Source organism: Notolepis coatsorum, assembly GCF_963971535.1.
Source record: "Notolepis coatsorum genome assembly, chromosome: 6".
NCBI classification, from domain to species: Eukaryota; Metazoa; Chordata; class Actinopteri; order Aulopiformes; family Paralepididae; genus Notolepis; species Notolepis coatsorum.
Genome location: NC_140170.1, coordinates 95,913,996 through 95,931,491, shown reverse-complemented (window position 1 = coordinate 95,931,491; position 17,496 = coordinate 95,913,996). Strand labels below are relative to the sequence as shown.

At 43.8% G+C, this 17,496-nt stretch overlaps 1 protein-coding gene across 6 annotated transcripts; it reads right to left on the bottom strand.

Moving 5' to 3' along the window:
* Positions 1 to 5,594: 5,594 nt before the first annotated feature.
* On the bottom strand, positions 5,595 to 17,078 carry fam83e (family with sequence similarity 83 member E). 6 transcript variants are annotated; one of them, XM_084316306.1, is made up of 10 exons: positions 16,949 to 17,078; positions 14,854 to 16,043; positions 14,237 to 14,383; positions 13,542 to 13,666; positions 12,501 to 12,932; positions 12,221 to 12,274; positions 12,049 to 12,102; positions 10,510 to 10,741; positions 7,956 to 8,150; positions 5,595 to 7,232 (listed from the first exon to the last, which is right to left on the bottom strand). In XM_084316306.1, the coding sequence occupies exons 2-10, from the start codon at positions 15,319 to 15,321 to the stop codon at positions 7,035 to 7,037; spliced, it is 1,905 nt and encodes a 634-aa protein (XP_084172432.1). In that variant the 5' UTR covers positions 15,322 to 16,043; positions 16,949 to 17,078; the 3' UTR covers positions 5,595 to 7,034. The 6 variants fall into 6 exon arrangements, with proteins under 6 accessions (XP_084172432.1, XP_084172433.1, XP_084172431.1 ...); XM_084316307.1 differs by lacking the exon at positions 16,949 to 17,078 and adding an exon at positions 16,865 to 16,906; XM_084316305.1 differs by lacking the exon at positions 16,949 to 17,078 and adding an exon at positions 16,722 to 16,852.
* Between the last annotated feature and the right edge of the window lie 418 nt (positions 17,079 to 17,496).

Sequence of the window (17,496 nt, the reverse complement as noted above, 5' to 3'; positions counted from 1 at the left end):
TTCCGGGATTTCTTCTTCTAGTTTAAGACTACGTTTGATACCAAGCCTGATGCAATAACATTGCCACCTAGCGGCTGACTCGAGAGTAGACCGTGTTCTTCTTCTTTTCTATTTGATTGGCGGTTGGCAATCACTTTCGATGAGCATTACCGCCATCTACTGATAAGGACTGTGGATCTGGATGTTCTACATCCTATAAAATAAACCTGTTGTTCTCAAAAAAATAAACTGTCCATACAAACTTTCGAGACCGTGTTGATAGCAGCTGCATAATTTATTAAACCATTGTACATGTCGTGTTTTTGTATTCAGTTCAATACAATTTAACAACAGTCTATACAGTGTACCAGACAAATAAACTAAATATATTTCATAATAATTTCATTCCCACACATTTCATGTCATAAACCCATTAAATTAGGCCTACATCATGCCTATGTATCTTTCCTGTGACAAAATGGCATCCAATGTAATAAAAAAAAGTCAACCAACGAACTCAATTCTTGTACCGGATCTCCTCTCTGGTAAACAAGAATACCCTGAAGACTGGCAGGAGCACTCATTCAAGGGTATACGACTATGCTTGCACCTCATGGTACCAAAGCACCTCAAAGGCACTAAAAACCAAATTACAAACATCTCAAAACAAACTAGTCAGACTACTGCTTGACCTGACTCCTAGAACCCACCTCACCCCTGCCCACTTTGACAACCTAGGATGGCTTATAGTAGACGACAGAGTACAGCAACTTGCAATGGGCCTGGTCTACAAGATACACTACACTACACGACCAAGGTACCCATGTACATGTAAAAATACTTCCCAAAGGTCAGTGAATACCACGATCACAACACCAGAGGGAGCTCCACAAATCATGTTAAACCCAGATTCGGCTCAAACAAGGGACTAAACACGTTTCGCAATTATGCCACATCAATGTGGAACGCCCTACCCAAAGCTGTAAAGGAATGTGAATCACTACCCACTTTCAAAACCACTCTCAAAGAACATCTACGGGAGACTGCAATTAGAAACTGGCCCCCACAAATGTCCTAACCCAGTTGTACAGTAAATGACCAGGTATGGCTTTGTCAGTATTCCAATGTACAGTGTACATTGTCCCCCTACCCAACCCCCCCCCCCCCCACCTCCAATGTACAGTCCCCCCCCCCCCCAACCCCACCCCACCTACCCAACCTCCTCCAATGTACAGTTTATACGTCAAATGTATATACACTCTTTTCTGGACACTTTTTGTATCACGTATTTGCAAATCTGGTATGTCATAAATGTATAGATGTAGCAGTACTGTCTATCTGTATGTCGTGTGTGTCATATATGTTATGATGAATTGAAAATGGGGGACCCTGATGTAAACAAGATGAAAGTCTTTCTCTGGTCTGCATCCCCTTAACAATTGTATGTATTGAGCTGTACTGTACTGTACCCATTCTGCAATCTGTTAATAAAGTTTTCAATCAATCAATCAATCAATCAATCAATATGTCCTGAAACATAATATTATACAATAAGGTAGTGTTAAAACTAGTAATAACCCTGTTCACTCACTATTCACTAACAATACCTACATGGTTAAGTGTTTTGTTTTCTGAGTCATAGCTCTGTTTCACTCTGATAGCGAAATTATCGTAACACTACATAGTTTATTAGAGCAACTCTTCACTTTGGCAGCTACCTTTTTTCAGTGAAGGAAGATACGGGAGAGCTATCTATCCCTAGAACGGCTGATATTCCATACATCGCATGTATTCCATATACAGCCATAGAACACTCAATGCAAATTTGCCCCGTGGCATTCTAATTAGTCACGCTCTGTGTGTGAACTCACCCAATAATTAATTGCTGTGACTTGGGGTCAGTTCTTGTCATATAGTATCAAATTCATTTGAAGGTTCTGGCAGAAAACCTATATTTAGTCAAATATCTCCACTTTTCCACAAGATTCACACATTCTGTGTATGCGACGGAATGGCAAGCACAACAGCACCAATCACATGAAATCTCTGTTGGTGCGTTTACAATTGCCCAATTACCCCTCACCATATTTGTGATTAACAGAAGATTTCATGTGATTGGTGCTGCTGTGCTTGTCTGTGGTTGTCTTTTGAGTCTTAATTTTAATCAAGTGTCTTTGAGCACCTGGAAAAGCACTATATAAGATAGATGTATTATTATTATTATTATTAATTTTAGTAACACTTATCAGCTGGATCTGGTTACCATATAATCACCTCCAAATCATGTGAGTCACCTTCAATAATACAACAATAGTTGATTATCCTTCAAACATGAGTAGCCTATTTTTCAATAGTAACAATGCTGTCCACTGGCGGACTCAGGGGGGCGGTGCAGCCGTGCCCTTGGTGTCCCCATGGTTGAAAACATCACGCTAAAGTGCTCTCTTGAGTGTCCAAAGCGAGAAGACGTGCCCTATTGGCTGCCCTTCACATGGGAAAACATAGCAAGACAATTCAATAACGGATAAACGGATCAAATGTGATGCAGTGCCCTATGGGTGTCCTTCCAATGGTCTAAACTTGACTAGGGATGGGAATCGAGAATCGGAATCGATAGGGAACCGGTTCCTAATTGTCTGATTCCTGGAATCGTATGCCTCTGTGACTATCGATTCCTCTTAGGGGTGACAGTGGCTCGGGAGGTAGAGCAGTCGTCTGGTAATCCGGAGGTTCCCGGTTTGATTCCCGCTCCTCCTGGGCAGCATGTCGAAGTGTCCTTGAGCAAGACACTTAACCCCTAACTGCTCCCGATGAGCAGGTTGGCACCTTGCATGGTCACCTCTGCCGTCGGTGTGTGAATGTGTGAGTGAATGGGTAAAATGTGAGGAACAAATTGTAAAGCGTTTTGGATAAAAAACGCTATATAAATGCAGCCATTTACCATTTATGCTTATCGATGCCATGTTTTTCCGACAGTTGTGCATTTAAAAACAAACGTTTGTGCCACGCATGCAGCCATAGCAGACTATTTGATTCCTTGACTAGGAAAACCTAAAGGGCTCGATATTGCGACCGTTTTGTGTGTGCAGTGAAAACTGAAAGTGCTTTGCATCCTAGTCATTCATTTTACATGGTAAAGTAACAATAGCCGCTAGCTAGCTAAATAGCCATGCTCATTGCAGAGAGAGACAGAGAGAGAACACTGAGCTGGCACGGGTGGGGGCTCGGGGGCTCGGGAGCCGTCTCTGTGTGTGTGTGTGTGTGTGTGTGTGTGTGTGTGTGTGTGTGTGTGTGTGTGTGTGTGTGTGTGTGTGTGTGTGTGTGTGTGTGTGTGTGTGTGTGTGTGTGTGTGTGTGTGTGTGTGTGTGTGTGTGTGTGTGTGTGTGTGTGTGTGAGTGTGTGTGTGTGTGTGTGTGTGTGAGTGTGTGTGTGTGTGTGTGTGTGTGTGTGTGTGTGTGTGTGTGTGTGTGTGTGTGTGTGTGTGTGTGTGTGCGTGCGTGCGTGCGTGCGTGCGTGCGTGCGTGCGTGCGTGCGTGCGCGCGACATCAGAGGAGGTAGAAGACTCGGAATTTCGGTAGGTGAATTGCTTTCCTAGATGTTACTTATGTGTCAGTTATGTTTTTACTTTTAACTTTTATTTATACAGGTAGGTTATTGCTAACGAATTTTAGTTTGCAATAACAACCTGTTGAATGCAACTACAGTCCAATAGATTAAATGAGTTCTCAAATACATTATTTTATTTAAGTATTATAGTTAATAATTTATTTTACAGTTTTTGTATTTTTCTGACATGGGGGCTCAACAATAAATGATAAATGACAATCAGAAATGTCAAGTTGCATGTTGTTATTCTAACCAGCTTAGTTGTGTTGCATTTCCAATTTATTTATTTAAATTATAAATGTATCAGGAATCGATAAGGGAATCGATAAAGGAAGCATATCGATAAAATCTTATCAATTCCCATCCCTAAACTTGACATTCCCAATGGGTGCCCTTCCAATGGTCTAAACTTGTGATAAAGTGCCCTCTATGCTGCCACTACATGACAGTGTTGTGATAAAGTGCCCTCTATGCTGCCACTACATGACAGTGTTGTGATAAAGTGCCCTCTATGTTGCCACTACATGACAGTGTTGTGATAAAGTGCCCTCTATGTTGCCACTACATGACAGTGTTGTGATAAAGTGCCCTCTATGTTGCCACTACATGACAGTGTTGTGATAAAGTGCCCTCTATGCTGCCACTACATGACAGTGTTGTGATAAAGTGCCCTCTATGCTGCAACTACATGACAGTGTCCTTAGGGTTCCCTTTCCAGTAGACAAAATGTGAGGCAGTGCTATAAAGGCTATCCCTACATGCGTGAGAATGTTGCAAGGTTTCCTAATGGATGCCCCTCCAGTGGAGAACATGTGATGTGAAGCTATACAGTAGGTGCCCCTACAATGGGATAAACTCGAGGTTCCCTTTCTGATGAAAACTCATGAAGTACCTTATGAATTGAGTCCATTATGAATTGAAAATGGGTGACCCTGATATAAACAAGACAAACGTCTTTCTCTGGTCTGCATCCCCTTAACAATTGTGTGTATTGAGCCGTACTGTATTGTACCCATTCTGCAATATGTTAAATAAAGTTTTAATTCATTCATTCATTCACCTCTTAGATGTACCCGTTCCAAGTGAGAGGAAGAATGGGGGGAAAGTATTGAGTGCCCTCTGTGTCCCTTCATGCAATACATTATGATGATGTGCCCTCTAGAGCAAGAAAATTACATAACATGTCTTAATGAGTGTTCTTCTAGTGGAGAAGACGTGATGCAGCGGCCTATAAGGTGCCTTTACAATTGTCTAAACTTGACCTTCCCTATGGGTGCCCAGGCCCTTGCAATGGAAAAGGGTGCTGTTATGAAGTGCCCTCTTAGATGCCCTTCCAAGAGAGAAAACACTGAAGTGCCCTTGCAATGAAGAGAAAAAGATTCCTGTGAAGAAAATGGGATGCAGTGCCTGCAGTCTCCCTAAACTTACTAGGGCACTTACTAGGCTTTCCCAAAGTGGGTGCCACGACGACAGACTAGGGGTGCCGCCAAATAGTCAAACCCTGCTTACATTCAAAACACATGTGTGTGGCCATTAGCAAATACCTTCTGTGTTTCTGCAAGGGGACGATGATCTTTCTCAATCTGCACTGTCCCTATTCCCCACCCCCATGTATCATTTAGGTTACAGTAAGTTAGATTAACTGTATTTAAAAGTAAAAGACAAAATACATGTTTGCCAACGATGAAACAATGAAGTTTAAAATACTCATTCCCATTGTTAAAAACATTACTATTTTTTTTAACCCTAGAATATTCAGATGACAGAGGGGGCTTAATGCACTCTGAGCTGTAATCCTGCATCCTACTGCTGTGTGCGTGAGGTATGGTAATACAGCAAACTTTCTTTGAAGTTGCAAAGATTTAGTTTTACCAATGATGCATCACTAAATACTAATGTATGTATACTGTAAGTGCTTTTATTGATAGCAGTATCAGATGTTTTAGCCTAGGCTGCTGTAGATGCCTAGCTAAAGAGCTAGCTAACTAAACAGGTTATTGATACTGATTCTATGCTAACCTGTGTTCTCAATTTGGAAATAAAGCAGAAGTGTACAAATCCTTTTTTATAAAGGATAATTTGCACAAAATATACCCATAGGATTTTAATGTTCAGTGTGAATTGCTCATTTAAGAGTGGTAGTAAACTTAAAAGTGGGGTTAGCATTGACCTACAGTATATTATATGATTACAGAATGCCAAGGAGAGAAAGAAAAAAACATTAAAAAGCAGCAGAAAAATGCTTCTCTTTGAAAGACTGTGTCCAAAGCAACAAAAGTAAGAGAGGAGATAAGGATAATAAATCCTCACTGCTAGCTATGTACTAGCTTGTCTTGCAGAGCCATAGTTTGGATTATCACTGAGAATCTGGTGCTAACATGGTTAAGAATGCTCATTTTGGACAGAAAATGCTAATTTTCATTTTGGACAGAAAAATGTGTCTTAAACATTGACCAACCATAGATATTTTTTTTTATTCCAATCAAGGCAAGAGCAAGGGCTAGTGGTAGTGCTGTACGACATATTATTTTATAATACTAATTATAACATAGGCTACATTATATACATACAATATTATTAAACTATTATAATACAAATATAGTTATTTGCTCCATTTTGCATAAAGGTGTATTGTTCCCTGTGTGTTTTGATCATAGAGGTGTGGTTATACCTTTAATCTGGATCACCTAGCCTACATAATGTTAATCTTAATCAAGGATGAAGATTATTTCACCATACATGACACATCACAGCTTTCTGCACGCTGACAAGGCCTCATGTCGTGCAGTATAGGTGCCCTTTTTTTCTTTCTTTTTTGCCCCTGTCCTTCAAACAGCCTGAGTCCGCCACTGATGCTGTCCCAACCGACCTCACGGATCTGTCCCAAACATCCCATGGAGAGCAGACACACTTTGCACTCCTGTGCTAACTATCAACAAACATTCAGTAGCATCAACTGATATGTATTTGCAACCAAAATATTGTATTTGGTATAACAAAACAGGCAAAAATTTAAAAAAAATTACAACATTGTAGATTAAATATGAGGACCAGGCAGAAGGTCTCCACTTTGAGCGTGAAAGGGAAGAGGGTGTAGCTGGATATGTGCCGGCCTGCCTGGTGAATGGCATAGGCACAGCTACTTTCGAACTAGTTAAAAAGACACCGTCCCGGGCGGGCGCCCTCGTGGCGCACCACATAGTGCCTCGCACACCTACGCGGCCGTCCCGGGTTCGCCTCCCGCTCCCGGGGGATAATTTGTCGCATGTCTTCGCCACATCTCCTCCCGTTCTCCCTATCCTCTGTCGGTCTTGTATGGCCAGGAAAAGCTGTAAAATGCAAAAAAGAATATCTAAAAAATAAATAAAAAAAAGACACCGTCCCAACTGTCCCCGTGTCCCAATCGACCCGATCTCCCATATTCCTCTTCCCTTCGTTCGTCTCACTCCTCATTCCAGGTCTCTACGTCTTCCCTCTCTATCTGACTTTAGCGTCTTCCAGTCCGCTTGGAGTCCATAGTTGGAACTAGTACGAGGCCTGGGGCTCGGCAGGAAGCCTATTGGATTTCTGTAGATCGCTGATTTAAGTTCATCGTTCCTCCTCTTCATTAGGGCAATGCCAGGCGTCACTCGACTGGGGTCAAAATACTTTCAGAGAAGGAAAAAGAGAGTAGGTTAGTTGTCTCCCTTGCTTTCGTTTAGTTCCCCTTTTCATATAGCCTACACACACAAAATCACAGACAAAAACATTTAAAATAATAATGTAACAATATCACATTTATTTAAATTATTGTTCAACATGCCTTTTAATGACCTCCGGATACAAATAGTAAATTTGAAAACGTGTTTAAGAGATTTAAATATTTACTGTAAATACATGTAAATACAAATAGAGTCATAGAAACACACACAAACACACACACACACACACACACACACACACACACACACACACACACACACACACACACACACACACACACACACACACACACACACACACACACACACACACACACACACACACACACACACACCAAGATCCTGACACAACTTACGCTGGCCTTTAAGAGATTTAAATATATACTGTATATACATGTAAATACAAATAGAAACACACACACACACACCACACACACACACACACACACACACACACACACACACACACACACACACACACACACACACACACACACACACACACACACACACACACACACACACACACACACACACACACACACACACCAAGATCCTGACACAACTTACGCTGGCCTTTAAGAGATTTAAATATATACTGTATATACATGTAAATACAAATAGAAACACACACACACACACCACATACAAGATCCTGACACAACTTACGCTGGCCTGCAGCCTTGGAACTGGGCGTCTCTCCCCTGGATCTGTGTTCTGTACACTCAGGTCCATCATGGAGCGGCTGAGTTCCGACACGGCGGCCTTGGGTCTCGTCCTGCTCTGCTCAGGCTGGAGCCTCTTCATGATGTCACTCAGGGAACTGAAGCTCTCAGTTCGAGGCACCCTCAGTATGATGGGTTTCTGTTCAGAGAGAAAAGCACAACTTTCAGTCGGCTGCACGTCATTGGAATCCTTCAGATTGAAGAACCGAAAATCCGTTATTAGGTTTTGACGTGAGTGATGTTTTCCAAAAGATATCTATCTAAAGATTGTATGTTGGAGTGATGTCTTAAAGTGGCAATCCTTCTTAAGATCCCCATTTATTTTTATTTTGGCGACATCTATTGGTGATACGTGGTCATTCCTGTTGCATTTGTGCACTGTAAGTTATTACTTAAAGTATTCTGTATTTTGTTCTGACAAATAATAAACACACTTGAAACTGTATTGATCTGCTTTCCAAATAAATGCTACATTAACTACTGAGTTAATCTTCTATTCATTCCAAACAAACTGCTGTTGCTGCTAGTGATGTAAAACACATCACTTCCTGTGTGCCAGAAGATTTCCCCAGGAATGTCCTACCAGACACCAGTGTTTAGACCAGTCAAGAAAAGCAAATGTAAAAACATTCATGAACTAGTTATAGATAGAAACGCTATTGTGTTGTATCAGTTGGCGATAGAGAGTGGCAAAATAGACATTTATTTATATGGAAATGTTAGAGATTATTACTTTAAAGACATGAGAGGTTGTGTACTTTGTGTCATGTGTACACTCAGTTACAGTGGGTGACAATATTGTCACAAGGAAAGATGAAATTACCTACCTGGGTTCCATCCTAGAGGCTAATCTCTCCTGTGACAAAATGGCATCCAATGTAATAAAAAAAGTCAACCAACGAACTCGATTCTTGTACCGGATCTCCTCTCTGGTAAACAAGAATACCCTGAAGACTCTGGCAGGAGCACTCATTCAGGGGTACTACGACTATGCTTGCACCTCATGGTACCAAAGCACCTCAAAGGCGCTAAAAACAAAATTACAAACATCTCAAAACAAACTGGTCAGACTACTGCTTGACCTTACTCCTAGAACCCACCTCACCCCTGCCCACTTTGACAACCTAGGATGGCTTAGAGTAGATGACAGAGTACAGCAACTTGCAATGGGCCTGGTCTACAAGATACACTACACGACCAAGGTACCCATGTACATGGCAAAATACTTCCCAAAGGTCAGTGAATACCACGATCACAACACCAGAGGGAGCTCCACAAATCATGTTAAACCCAGATTCGGCTCAAATAAGGGACTAAACACGTTTCGCAATTATGCCACATCAATGTGGAACGCCCTACCCAAAGCTGTAAAGGAATGTGGATCACTACCCACTTTCAAAACCTCTCTCAAGAGACACCTACGGGAGACTGCAATGCAACACTGGCCCCTGTAAATATCCTAACCCAACCCCCTCCAATGTACAGTCATTTACCTAGTATGGTCTTGTCAATAGTCCAATGTACAATTTTGTTTGTTTGTACAGAGTCCCCCCCCCCCCCCCCTCAATGTACAGTTTTGCTTGTTTATACAATGTGCCCCCCCCCCCCCCCCCCACCCACCTCCAATGTAAATTACCCAGTATGGTTGTCAATATCCCAGTGTACCCAACCCCCCCCACCCAACCTCCTCCAATGTACAGTTTCTACGTCAAATGTATATACTCCCTTTTCTTGACTCCTTCTGTATCACAAACAGTACTGTATTTGCAAATCTGGTATGTCATAAATGTATAGATGTAGCAGTACTGACTATCTGTATGTCATGTATGTCATATATGTCCTGATGAATTGAAAATGGGGGACCCTGGTGTAAACAAGACGAAAGTCTTTCTCTGGTCTGCATCCCCTTAACAATTGTGTGTATTGAGCTGTACTGTATTGTACCCATTCTGCAATCTGTTAATAAAGTTTTCAATCAATCAATCAATCAACCAATTCAAAATGGCATGTAATGCCTATACAACCGTAAAAGTAATATTGTTTGTTCAAAGAGTTTCTAGACAGACTTAGTGCTAGCTGTCATTTGCAATAGTTGACTATATTAAAGCTGATGAAATGTGAGCAACATTTGGAGGTAATGCAGATGAATAGTAACATTACTACGCTATTATTCCTTAAAGCCCGCTACCTTACCATCCACCGCATTGATCATTTCTAACCTCCCCGTTCCTAATGCCTGCAGCAGACGGCATTTCCCGTCTCTGCCGTCTCTCACGTGTTGCCCCTGTGTCACACCACCTTAAGAGTAGAACAACCTGTCCTTGCTCAAGGACACTTCTACAAGCTGCCCGGGAGGAGTGGGAATCGAACGGGGAACCTTCCAATTACCAGACGACCGCTCTACCTCCTCAGCCACTATTACTGTCACTGTCGCCCCCCTCTGAGTCGGGATAGTTTGACTTCAAGAGTGGTGGCATGGTGTCTGTACATAGACTTACCCTTGAGGACACCGGGTTCTCGTCCCTGGAGCTGGCCCCTGACCTAGACCGTTCCTTGTTGGTCTCCTCCCCGAACATGTTCTCCCTCCTCAGCCGCTCCTTCTGGAGGGAAGAGATGGTCACCGGGTCCTTTCTGTTTTCGCCGGGTCTGGTCGTCGTCTTGTCATCCGAACCGGTGCCCTGCTCTTTGGAGATCTGCCTGTGATAGGCTCTCTCTATCTTGTGTTCAACTCTGGAAGAGGAAAGGAAAATGCTTCAATGCTGCAGTAAACAGAAAATACATTTCCTGGTATCCCTTCCCACTGTATCCAATCAGGAGAGAGAACCATAGATATGTTGACTTGTTTCAAGAAATCTTGCCAAGCCAGATTTGCTTACTGCACTGGCAGATTGTTTTACTTGAAACACATTCAAGTTCAAGTAAACATTTTCAAGTTTTGTTTTATTTGTCTGCTTGGTTCTGTATGACCCGCCCGAAATGGTGCTTCATACAGTAAAAAAAAGTTAAAGAATAAAGACCAAACACTATACAAAATATACAATATACAAAACGAAAGTACAAAAAGCAAAACAAAATGCAAAAATGCGGTAGAGAGGTAGTGCAAATATTTGAGTAATAAATAGATAAAATATGGTGTAGTGTTAAAAAAGTGTTTAAAGTGTCTATGTTTGGGCGGCTACGTGGCGTAGTGGGCAAGGCGCTCGCCACGAATGACGGAGACGCTGGGCTTGCCTGTTCGAGCCCAGCGCTCCACATTGCTTTCAGTTTAGCTGGTCGTTCATACTAATAGACATTGGCCGTATTAGGGGGTCGGAAACTGATGGGTGGGGATCGGGCGTTGTGGACAGCGACTCCTACAGGTCGGTTGGTGCGCCTGCGCAGTAGAATCAGGAAGTGTCGGGGGCAGCGTGAGCCTCCCACGCGTTACTCCTCGCCACTGAGAGATCGAGCTGCTCAGGTGAAAAGATGCGACTGCTGTTACCTCAAGTACCGGAGGGGACTTGTGCTACAGTATGTATGACTTAGTCCACATTGCAGCCGGCTTGTGGGAGGCAAGAAACAGCGTTCGTGACAGGGGAGGGTTGAATTGGATGATACGAAATTGGGATGGGAGAAAATATAGAAAATGGGAGAAAAAGTGGATAAAAAAAAAATGTCTATGTTTAAAGTGAGTGTGTGTATGTGGATGTGTGTGCAATGAATGTAGAATGGATGGGTTAGTGTTGCAGATATATTGCATATTTTGTTTAAAACTAGTTTTTATTTCTTATTTTTGTCAGACCATTTTTGCAGTGTGGAGTTCTCTCTCCTGATTGGATAAAGTGGGAATGGACATTTATTTTCTGCAGAGTGGCGGGACTGGGAGACCCATGTTATTGACAAAACACTCAGTGATGGCTGTCAGAATGTAGAGCTATTATTTTAACATGTAGACCACTTGTTGTAACAATTAAAATAACAGGTTGAATATAATAGTTATATAATAGTATAATAGTTATAATAGTTCTCTACTCTCTAGGGTAATTTTAGTGGATTACCTCTGTTGTATTTCCAAGGAGTTAAGGCTACCTGGCGGAGAGCGTTGTGTGTTGCTGCGAAGATGATCAGACACCAGGAAGACGTTAAATAAGAAATTTACGTTAACGAGCGACATTGATCACTCAACTTTATATCACATATTCTCATCTTTCACGATTAACACAGACTCACTTGGGACATTTATCTGGCAGGTTATTTGTCGTCGAGGCAGTATTGTCACATACCCTGACACATGAAAGGAGAGAATGAGTTTCTGTTCTAAACTAAAGAAACACCTTTATCCTCTCTCATAGAATGTACCCACAGCAATGATTAATACCACCACTGCATAAAGAAATGTGTGTGAACAATATAGTGAATCTTTAGCATATTCTGGTTCAGCAAGACAACGCCACTAATGGTGATCTATGCCTAATGGTAATTTAAACATTCATTCAGATATTACATGTACCTTCCTTCATCCAAAGGCTTATTTCTGATCCGAGCAAATTCGTCCACGGTGGACGTCTTTTTGTCCAGAGGGGCGACGTTCGGCGGTGGCCTTTCTGTGGCCGTGATCTCCTCGTGCCGATGACTAACCCCGTTATAGCAACCTCCCTTTCTAACACCCAGGGCATCCCAGTCCAAGGGGGAGGCCGCCAGCGGAGGAGGTGGGGGGCATGTGAGATGTTCCAGTAGGAGTAGATGTTTAGGGCGGCGGAAGTCTGAGAACTCTTTGCGTTGATGGACCACCTCCACCGTGGGCCTGGTGGTCTGCGAGGAGTCTGGGAGTGGGAGGGAGGCGGCAAAAAGAATCCTGAACTCCCGGTCAAATGACTCTACGACCGGGCCACTCAGAACGGTAATCAGTTGCCGGTGCAGGTGGGCATCTGTCCATGTGAGGCTATAGCGAGTATACAAAGGACAGACTGTTACAGGGGTAGATAAGCAGCAGAGTTCAACTAGGCCTGCGCTCTACGGTGAGTACAATGTTTAACAGAATCGTCAGGTGCTCTTGGGTCTTTGGGAGAAGACCCCAGGCACTAAACATATATCAGGAAGGAAATATCTTTAAAAGCCTTTATTGTGTTGTGGATACATAGTTAAAAAACCAAGCTGGTCTTTGTCGGGGCATTAATATGCAATGATTTCATTTTTTTCTTTCTTTCTTTCCAATGATGATAATCATTGATATCAAGTCCTTTCTCAGCACAATCCATGCTGTTCCTCATACTAGCTGCACCTATAGTTAGCCACAAACCAATACAACGTCAATGGGGACAAGCTCCTGTCTGTACAAGCTGACTGAAGCTCACTGGAATCTACCTTGTGTGACACACTGTGGAGTAAATGTCAGTGAGCTTCAGTCAGGTGAGAAAGGACTCCACCTATCAACAACATCATTGGTAAATAAGAAATAGGGATCATAAGAACCATCCCCCATACGATCATACGGTGAGTGTGTGAGAGATACTGGATTGTAGGCACTGGTTAAAACACAAGGCTGTTTCACCTGTAGCTGCCGTGAATTACAGTCTCCAGATCCACCATCAGGAAGTTGCCTTTCATGTCCCCCGTCACCATCATTCCCTCCCGTGAGCAGAAGCTTTTCCCCCCAAGAACACGGACCTGCATATTCTGTGAGAGCAAACCATACAGAAATTGACATAGCAGCACCCATATGTCAGTTGTGTAAACAAACCACTTATACTGAAATGTCTGCACCAAAAACTACTACTACAAACAAAGGGTTGCATTCTATTGTGCAAACCACGTATGTACATTCATACAGCTCATGTACAGTTGCTGCGGTACTGATGAAAATGATAGTACAATATTCTATAACAAAAGATATGTCCTTCAGCAAAGAGATACCTGTACATTGACAAACAAGGCTGAATGCAGTAAAACCAGTTTATGTTGCATTCTTAACGTTAGTATGCAAGAGAAGAAAGTGCACCACCCTTGTCACTGACAGTTCGCCAGAGAATTATCTACAATTATGAGGTGTGTCAGGTTTTCCTGTGCGTGCAGATTCTAAGAGCCAGACTTCACAAGAACTGCAACTCCAGTAGATATGTTTGCATCTGTGTTTTTATTACATGTTTTATATGTTGCCTTGTTCTGTTGATCCAATTAAAGTCATATAGTTCATGCATTGCGATGACGTGTCGTCTGGCGCAGAGTCTGTGGCTCGGTGACACTCACCGGGTGCTTCAGCCTATTGGGTGTGAAGTTCCCCTCAAAGGATCTCTGGTTCAGGATGATGTAAACAGGAACTCCACGAGAGGCAGCATTGTGGAGATCAGCAATTACTGCACTGTCCGTGAGTCTGTCCGTCACTATGGCAATTACCTGTAGAGTTCACACACTTTCAGCCAGATGGAAGTTCATATAAATATTATGAGTTATTTGGGCGGCGATACACCAGCCACATGTTTTGGGCAATGTAGATGGTGCAATGCTCCCAGCAACGGGCAACAAAGTGAAAGACAGGATGTGGCTGCTGATGAAGATGTTCCTATTATGTCAGCAACTGAGGCAACTTTGTGTGCATAGCTGCTCATCAGAGCTGCCCAAAAAGTTGCCATATGATTGCTTTGACTCAAAGTAACCGCTCTTTAACCCCTCCTCCATTTTTGTCGGACGCAAAGGGTCGGCCTAGAATAGCGAAAGTCCCATAACTGACTGACACGCATTGTTGAAACACACATTCTTGTTTTGTTGGTGGTTATATGCCGTATGAAATTATACCATCATTTCACCTTCACGGTAAAACCTACTTTGTTTATCCATAAAACGTCATACATTTTAAAGGTACATACCTTGCTGGCCCCTTGCAGATGTCGTCTGATGATTTCTCTGATGGGAGGTTGTCCCTCAGCCGGGGGGCTGGTGTAGACTGTGGAGCATCCCCTTCCCATCCAGGAGGCTTTCTCAGGCCATCCCAGCTCCAGACACGGTGCAGGGATGTCCGATTGAGTTGGGAAGTAGCCTTCTGAGAAGTTATTTGTCTCTGTGTCTTCCCCCTCTGCACTCTGTTCCTCCCCCGGCTGTGGCGGCCCACTGTGAAAGTCCTGGGTCCAGCCGGCAATCTGATTGACCTCCTCTGGGGACAGGAATGGACCCAGGCGTTCCACACTCACACAGGTGTAGAAGGCCCCTTGGCCGGCGTGAAGCAGACATTCGAGAGCATAGCGCTCCCTCTCACAGTGGAGGAACTCTGGGCTGGACGCCGTCACCGGGAGGAACACGATGTGCTCGTTCAGGCTCTGCTCCTGGGAGTTTGACATAGCTGCGGCTAAACCTGTCTGTGAATGTGAGCGATCCGATCAAACTGTTGCAGAGCGCCGACCGCTGACTACCCGCTGCCTCACCAGTCACACCAGGACAACAGAGCCCCAGGCCGGTCCCCCTCACCAGTCACACCAGGACAACAGAGCCCCAGGCCGGTCCCCCTCACCAGTCACACCAGGACAACAGAGCCCCAGGCCGGTCCCCCTCACCAGTCACACCAGGACAACAGAGCCCCAGGCCGGTCCCCCTCACCAGTCACACCAGGACAACAGAGCCCCAGGCCGGTCCCCCTCACCAGTCACACCAGGACAACAGAGCCCCAGGCCGGTCCCCCTCACCAGTCACACCAGGACAACAGAGCCCCAGGCCGGTCCCCCTCACCAGTCACACCAGGACAACAGAGCCCCAGGCCGGTCCCCCTCACCAGTCACACCAGGACAACAGAGCCCCAGGCCGGTCCCCCTCACCAGTCACACCAGGACAACAGAGCCCCAGGCCGGTCCCCCTCACCAGTCACACCAGGACAACAGAGCTCCAGGCCGGTCCCCCTCACCAGTCACACCAGGGAAGATGGTGACAGCTGTCATACTTCCAGAAAAAGGTCACAGTGTGATCGGTTTGATCAGCAGCCTTCGACACTTCATCCAAAACTGATCACTTATCACTGAAGTGTGTGTTTCCGTTGATCGATGTTGAACTGTTCTTGAACTGTTTCTGTCTGAGACAAAAGAGGCAGTGTTAGCAAGAGCTGCCCGGAAACACATTGGATGTTCTCAACTCCTGCCCTGAAACACATTGGATCTCAACTCCTGCCCTGAAACACATTGGATCTCAACTCCTGCCCTGAAACACATTGGATATCAACTCCTGCCCTGAAACACATTGGATCTCAACTCTTACTCAAACGAGTCACCAGACGGCCGCCTCATGTTGACACAAGTAAAAAAAATTGCTCAAATGTGAAGAAGTGGTCCATATGTCGTCCGCAGTGGTGGAAGAAGTACACAGTTCCTTTACTTAAGTAAAAGTAGAAATACCCAGATAAATGAGTACTCTGGTAAAAGTGAAAGTCCTACATTAAAATTATACTTAAGTAAAAGTAGAGGACTATTTGCTATTGAATGTATTTAAGTATCTAAAGTAAAAGTATGAATTCTACATGACGTTTGTGTATTCCAGTGCTTGGGAGCATTTCAATCCTCGATCCATTGACCTCTAGGTTATGTTAAAGTGGTATGTGGTCCAGTTATGCTGATCTGATTAAAGGTCATGTCAAAGTAACAAAGTAACTAGTAACCGATGGGTTCAGATAAATGTAGTGGAGTAAAAAGTACAATATTTCCTTTGAAATGTAGTGGAGTAAAAATATAAAGTTCCCTAAAATGAAAATACTCACATAAAGTACAAGTAGCTCAAGATTGTACTGAAGTACAGTACTTGAGTAAGTACTTTCCACCGCTGGTCGTCCGTTACTATTTCAAAATGTCCACACTGTCCACAGAAAGACTTAAAACTCATAGAAAGAGAAAAGAGACTCACCTCTCCGGCTTCACGCAGTATCTCACCTGTCAGTCGTGAATGACTGGTTAGATCCCGCCCCTCTTGACCCCCCCCCCCACTCACTTGCTTCACGTTGCCTGTTGGCTCCAGGCTTTCTGCGCTGCCGACAGATGCTTTCAGTCACTCTTAGACCACCACGATCGAGTCACTTCCATGCGAGTCACCTCTCAACACACCTCCACACCTCTACCCCTCCTACCTACCGGGGTTTACACACAAATACACACACACGCACACACACACGCACGCACGCACACACACACACACACACGCACGCACGCACGCACGCACGCACGCACGCACGCACGCACGCACACACACACACACACACACACACACACACACACACACACACAGCTCTTCAACTTAAATCTGTGATATTTGGTGTTTCATATCTCACATATCTTCTACTGTACTATAAAGAATTTCAAGGCGTTCACCTGTATAGCATTCCTGTTTGTATTATATTCTCTGGCGTTGAAAGAGAGCCTCCTGTTCACTACATAGTTTACTCTTGAGAGTGCTCTCTACTGGACCAGCCTGATAGGCAGGTCTGCTGGCAGCTGCAGGGCTGTTCAAAAGCCATAACACAAGCCATACATTTCTTTTGT

Excerpts from the sequence above, each read along its gene's own strand:
- fam83e (XM_084316306.1), bottom strand. The coding sequence starts at position 15,321 with ATGTCAAACTCCCAGGAGCAGAGCCTGAACGAGCACATCGTGTTCCTC. Across the intron at positions 12,103-12,220 it reads CTGCCAGATAAATGTCCCAA|CAACACACAACGCTCTCCGC; the intron begins GTGAGTCTGTGT and ends TCATCTTCGCAG. Across the intron at positions 8,151-10,509 it reads AGAACCCGGTGTCCTCAAGG|AAACCCATCATACTGAGGGT; the intron begins GTAAGTCTATGT and ends CTCTCTGAACAG.